The sequence below is a fragment of the Aristolochia californica genome, unplaced genomic scaffold (genome assembly GCF_029961685.1).
Source record: "Aristolochia californica isolate CCGP_79_NKW_82.1479 unplaced genomic scaffold, dmAriCali1.0.hap1 SCAF_12, whole genome shotgun sequence".
Taxonomy (NCBI): Eukaryota; Viridiplantae; Streptophyta; class Magnoliopsida; order Piperales; family Aristolochiaceae; genus Aristolochia; species Aristolochia californica.
Genome location: NW_027181793.1, coordinates 25,974,009 through 25,980,288, shown reverse-complemented (window position 1 = coordinate 25,980,288; position 6,280 = coordinate 25,974,009). Strand labels below are relative to the sequence as shown.

Below are 6,280 nucleotides of genomic sequence, written 5' to 3'. Positions count from 1 at the left end.
TCCAATTTTATCCGCGGCGGCTGACGGCTTATTCAGTGAATATATCGCCCTTCTGAGTCGTCATGCGTGAAACGATCGCGACATCATAACCGTCGGATCGAGGCAAAGTTGCAAGATATTTAAGCGGTCGACGACGTCAGCGGCCCTTTGTCGGATCCTCTCTCAGCCCCCTGTGGTAGCTTCCGCATGAGCATTTCAATTGGTGGATTGCTCCCCGCTACGTTCAATCCTGTGGCCCCCAGGTTCCTCATCCACTTAAAAAGCGAACTTACAGACTCTTGGACCTTTATCGTCCGCTAAATCACGAGCCCGCACTAAAATACTAGGACCCACAAGCACCGTGGGCCCAATATGGATAGCACAAGGCTGAGTGTAGAACAACGAATACGTGTTTTCGTCACCGTCGAGGTTCGTGTCGGCGGTTGAATTTGTTGGTTAGGTATAACGGTGGAATTTCACCGGCAAAAGTGAAGGACATAGTAAACAACGATGAAAGAGAAATTTGAATTCGGACCAAGAGTTTTAACCATAAAGTGTGACCGTCTGAGCGAGGGCTTCCGGTGTGGCGAACAGGTCTAAGAAGACGTCCAAAGGGGCTATGTTTCCTTGTTTAGAACCATGGAACAAAACCGTAGAAATCAAGATCAGATACATTTGATAAGATTGAAAACCCAGAAAATGTAATCTGAATCTAAGAAGTCGGCTTAAACACGAACAGTTTTCTGGTCTATTGTCTTATGTTGTTTTTATATTGAACAAATATCCACACTGAGCTTTAACCGCTGGTAGTGTCTTTGGTAGAAAATTTATACCTAAGGTTGTCCTAATAATCAATTTTATACATTATCCTATTTTAGAAAAATGAGTAACATATTTTTATTTTTATTTTACTTTTTTATTTAAAAAATCAACAAAATTCGTGAGCATACTTTTGACATTTATGTCGTACTCTTTCGAGTCAAAGAAAACTATCATTCAGAGAACAATTGTCAAAGAACCTTTATCAAAACGTAAGCCTTCTAATCATATCCCAGAATGCTGACGCGACTCTGTCAATGTCACTTTTCGATAGTAATCTACGAACGTATTTCATATTTATTTTTTACTTTTACCTGGTGTTGTAATCTCATATCCTAGTTCTCACTCAATTCATGTTTCACATGGATCAAATATGGGCAGACTCTTCTTCAATTACTCGGTATTTTATGGTAATTAGGTTTTCCTATTAGGTACAACTATGAATTAGCTCACCTTATGTTTTCTTTTTTATGTTCGGCGACTTCCGCCTTTCCGTCATGTCCTTATAATTTGTTTTCTTCATTTACCACTCCTCATCTATAAGAGCAGATACACTCTACTTACACTCTCGTCCTAGAGAGCTCCATTTGATCACGCAATGCAGGACCAATCCCATTTGCGTCTTCTACTCTTATGAGCCAAAACCTGTTTCTCACATTAGAAAAGAACTGACACAAAACATGTTAAAACAGGCGAGTTAGTTAACCCAACTACCTGTACACGAAGAAATATATCTCATAGTGGAGTATCTCAAAATAATAACAGGATTCTGAAGCGCCTGCCAGTCGCTTCAAATAGCAACTACAACCGGTAATGGACAACGATTCCATCGAATTCCCAAGTGCTATCACAAAAACATATTTTTGTTGATCACATTTGCTCGCAGCTCTCCACGTAAAAGGTGAAGATGAATTTCGCTCAAATATCAATATGGGACATTCTTAGGGAGATTTCTTATAACATTGCTCTTCATGCCAATTTTTGAGCGCATCACCTCCACGCCTGATTTGTTCATTTCTTTCAAAACTTTCATCCTCACAATGTGCTGTTTTGATTGAACTGTTGCCAAACCCAAGCTCTGGTACCTACAATACCAAGCCAAAATCAGTACACGCCACGATACACCTTGTTACATTAAAGATAGCTTGGCAAAAATAAGACTAAGTTCAAAGAATGGTTCAAATATTCTTTATCCTTATTTCCTAGCTTACAAGTTAGATGCTAGGACTCTATCTGCATATAACTTTTAAGCACAACACTACGTAGACATGAAGCTCCTTAAATGCTTGTCAACAATCTTTTGAAGAGTTGAGGATTTTCACAGGAAAAAGAATGGAAAAACATCACCCATCATAGTTTTTTAAGGTCCACAACTAATGGATCCGAATGCAAACACATTTTCCTGGAAGTAGCAGTTGGCTTTTTGGAGGAATGCCTTTTTGATGAACTTTTAGGGATGAATACTGACAACAGAGAGTACAGGGTCAACAAATTATCAAGTTTTTGGCTCAATAGCAACATTTCTTTGACCTGCTAAGTGCAGTTGCTATTCAGAGAATAGAACTAATAAAATTATACTCACTACTTTCTATCACAATAAATATATTATCTTCCCTAAGAAATTTTAGTGTATTATATTTTTGGACGGTTATCACAGACATGCTACTCCTTGTACTTTGCTAACCTTGAACCCAAATTTTTACACTACAAAACTCCCAACGGGAGTGAATTTGCCATTTTAGTTTTCAATATGCTTCAAAATTCAAATTGTGAACGGTAGAGAGGTATATGAACTTTCTCTTGAGCTGCTTCCAGAAAAAAAGTATAAGAAAATACCATCCCTATACTAACAGCGCTTTATCCTTAATATTAGCTTCTTCATAAAAGATCATGTTTCTTCCACTATTATGAGTTTATATAGTAAAGTCATTGAAGCTTTAGAGGCTCAGATATTTGTTTTACATTTTCAGGACTGAATTTTTTACAATTTGAGGAGAGAACCTATGTGAGAAACCAATTTCCCTATCACACGACATGTTAGTTATTTAAATTTTATTCTCATGAAAATTAAATAATAGATACCCCTATGCTTGGGTAACTAAAACTTAGTATGCTTTAAAACAGAAGACAGAAAATATACCTTGATGCTAATGAAATAGCAAGAGCCATGTCTCTTTCTGAAGATGGACGTGGTTTCTGACGATAGTAACGTAGATATTGACGAGAACCAAGAGTTCTTATACTCACTCTACTATCAGTTCTTTTTGTTATTATAAGCTCAGATCCACCACCAAGTTCAACAGTATTTGCCAAATCATCAGCAGCCACCAGCTGTTTACCATCCTCATCCACATAGCTGTAAACAGGATTTCCAATTGTAAGTCACATTAAACAACTCTAAGATCACATTTCTGAAAATACATTGTCAAAAAGCATCTTTGTAGTTATTTTCCAATATGACCATCATGCTATTTTAGCTCAGAATAAACAAAAATGGACCACATTGTTTTTTTTTTAAATATTGCTGAAGCCTCATAGTTAACATGGAAAAAAATATATTCAAAAGATCAGTGTTGTGTCCTAATCAAGCTAGATTAAATCAGTGACACAGGCAATATCTAAACAAATAAGAAGGAAAAACCTGCTGCTATAATCATAAAAATCTTCCAAATCTGCATCCTCATCGTCACTTCCATCACCATAACGTACTTTACAGTGGCCTTTTGCCATTATATGCTTTCTCACTGCTTCTATACTGCTAAATGCCTGACATCTATCATTGCAGTAGAGACACAAGAAATCTTTTTTGACCTAAGAAGTAAACAAAAACAGAAAATTAAAAGGTTGGTTCAGTATTTATATTACATGTTCATCATCACATATATACAAGATCATGGCATACCTTAAGACCCACATAAGTGAGAAAACCCTCAGGATCCTTCAAAAATTCAATATCTGGGATAAAAAATCCATGGTTCTTGTGCATGTGAACCATACAGCTCTCTATGTTCTTATGTTTTACATCACACATAAAGCAGCATGAGGGATCCAAGCCTTCTTCATCATTATCAGCATCAACTTCCATTCCCAAGCTAGATGTAACTTCATTCACCTTCATAGACGTTACAGAATCTGTGGCTTCATCAACAAGTTCCTCGTCTGGGTCAACCTCCACCCATTCATCTTCACTCTCATCAATCTCGTCTGCTTTTGGAATGGCATGCTTGCTTAAAGAACTTGGCTTTCGGATCGGAAGTGGCTTGATGACAGTAATACCAACACTCTGAGGATCAAACCCTTGACCTTGAGATGCCCTAATAGCATGTGAACGTGAATTGAGATGCTGATCATGAGCCTTAGAACTCCTATATCCCTTTTTACAGAGTGCACATTCATATAACATGGGTGTTTCACTTTCCTTGTTTTTTTGTTCAGCTAGTGCAGATTGTCTAGCTATAAATAATGCTTCAGTAACCCCTGGAACTCCAGCAACCTGATATGAGAGCACAAGTGAGTGTGAGGAACACAAAACCAGTGAATTTAGGTTCACAGTTACAACATTTTACAAAAAAGACAAGGTAAATAGTTTAAGGTAGAACTAAGGTTGCAAAGGAAAAAACTAAAAAAAGTTGTGCTTTTTACTTTCTGTATACAGACTTAATTTGCCACATAAAAAGTATCTAAGGTAATAGCTTAAGCTATAGGCCAAGAAATTTTAGATAATTCTAAAAAATGAATCCCTGTTCACAACCAGAGCCAACAAAAGAAAAATAGAAAGATAAAAAACAAAAACAGTGACGATCCAACACTTAATTCATTGAAGGTGAAAAGATGACCGACCTTTCTTTTGAGATTGTAGCGGTGCCAATCAGATCTGTAATGGAGCTTCTGCTCAGCTTCATCTGAAAACTCTGAATTGCATGCATTGCAAGTCAGGATACCCATCTTCACTGCTGCCTGCATATTTTTCAGCTTCAGCGAGAGTTAACTAACAATTCTTACATGGCAAAAACCCGTGAACGAAACTTATGCAAACTTATGAATGAAAAGATTATTTCACTCTGACAAAATCATGTGGTTATGCAAAAAAACAGGATGCAAATATAATTCAATCTTCTCCAAGCAACAAAGTTATTTAGAACAGCACCCTGGTTTTCAATAGATTTAGTTCAGCATCAATGAAAACAATATTTTTCGTCCTTTCCCAACGTTAACAGTTGTATTAAATACACTTATATTTACGACCTTGAAACATTTGAACGTCACAATGTTTTGAACGACACTCTCAACGGCGGTCTAGAGAGAAAAAAACGGGCGATGATAAGTAGTAAGGAAAACAAAGGAATACACCTTGTTCACGTGGTTGTAACTTGCAAGCAAAGCAAAAAGTAAAAAAGTATATTAGTCAAAGGCAATATAGGTTAGAAAAGGACAATATAGATAACCCAGACCATCAGAAGCTGAATTATTTTCATGTCAATCAATCAGATAACCAGGCATCTAAATTTCGAGACGTAATTCAATAACAAAGAAGAAAAGTGCACGCGCCCAATGGTTAACGTCGAAGGCAGAAAACGAAGAAAAAAAGAAAGAAGGAAAGAACGCGGAGGAAGAAAGGAGACGAACAAGCAAAGAAGCGTATAAGCTTACCGGCGTTGGACTAATCTTCCCTAGAAGTGGCGAGTCGCAGAGCTAGGGCACAACCTGCACCGATTTGAAAATATTTTAAGAGAGAGTAGGAGGCTTTCTCTTTCTCCAAATTTTAGGCGGCTAGGGCTCGGTTTCGATACCACGAACAAGAATTCGTGAACGGTCTAACACTTTTCTCCAAACCAGTGTCGGACGTCAGTGCCGAGTCTGCCAGCCATCACAGCATGAATGTATCATAATAAATACAAATTTACTTACTTTCTCTTACATTTATTCAATAAAAAAGATTAAATTACCTCCAAAATAAATATTTCTAAAATTATTGAAGACAAAAGAAACACACAAACATAATATGTACACGTGAACCCATGCACATACACAAATATGTAACATGTATGAGCCCACACATGTACATATCTCACTTGTGCCCACTCACATTTTATTTTATGCATTTCATATTAAATGAATAAAATATATACAATATATTTTATTCAATGGTATTTTATATATTTATAGTATATTATAATATATTGATAAAATTTAGAGAGGATTTTTTGTCATTTTTACCGGTTCCTTATAGGTTTCCGTTAAGAACCCGCCAAGCCTATTAAGTTTTCAGTAAGAACCCAATATAAACCCATGTTTATTGGGTTTTTAAAATGGTTTAAATCGGCTTTGAATTTAGTAGCCCGATATATTGACAGCCCTACCGCTAGCATCCACAGACACCTCTGTACGAGCATTGTTGCATTTTCGTGCCAACAAGTCGCCGTTGTCTCCTTCTTTCACAGGAAGAGATCGATTGTTGATCTAGTGCTCCAAGCTCCCGCTC

General features: G+C 37.0%; 1 protein-coding gene across 1 annotated transcript; it reads right to left on the bottom strand.

The window, feature by feature from the left end:
- Nucleotides 1–1,427: 1,427 nt before the first annotated feature.
- Nucleotides 1,428–5,643, bottom strand: LOC137945779 (cytoplasmic 60S subunit biogenesis factor REI1 homolog 1-like). The gene is made up of 6 exons (XM_068791800.1): nucleotides 5,449–5,643; nucleotides 4,639–4,755; nucleotides 3,701–4,291; nucleotides 3,440–3,609; nucleotides 2,939–3,154; nucleotides 1,428–1,883 (listed from the first exon to the last, which is right to left on the bottom strand). The coding sequence occupies exons 2-6, from the start codon at nucleotides 4,741–4,743 to the stop codon at nucleotides 1,724–1,726; spliced, it is 1,242 nt and encodes a 413-aa protein (XP_068647901.1). The 5' UTR covers nucleotides 4,744–4,755; nucleotides 5,449–5,643; the 3' UTR covers nucleotides 1,428–1,723.
- Between the last annotated feature and the right edge of the window lie 637 nt (nucleotides 5,644–6,280).

Coding starts and splice junctions, on each gene's coding strand:
- LOC137945779 (XM_068791800.1), bottom strand. CDS start 4,743: ATGGGTATCCTGACTTGCAATGCATGCAATTCAGAGTTTTCAGATGAA. Junction 3,155..3,439: donor TTTTATGATTATAGCAGCAG/GTTTTTCCTTCT, acceptor TCCTGTTTACAG/CTATGTGGATGAGGATGGTA. Junction 1,884..2,938: donor GCTATTTCATTAGCATCAAG/GTATATTTTCTG, acceptor TTGGTATTGTAG/GTACCAGAGCTTGGGTTTGG.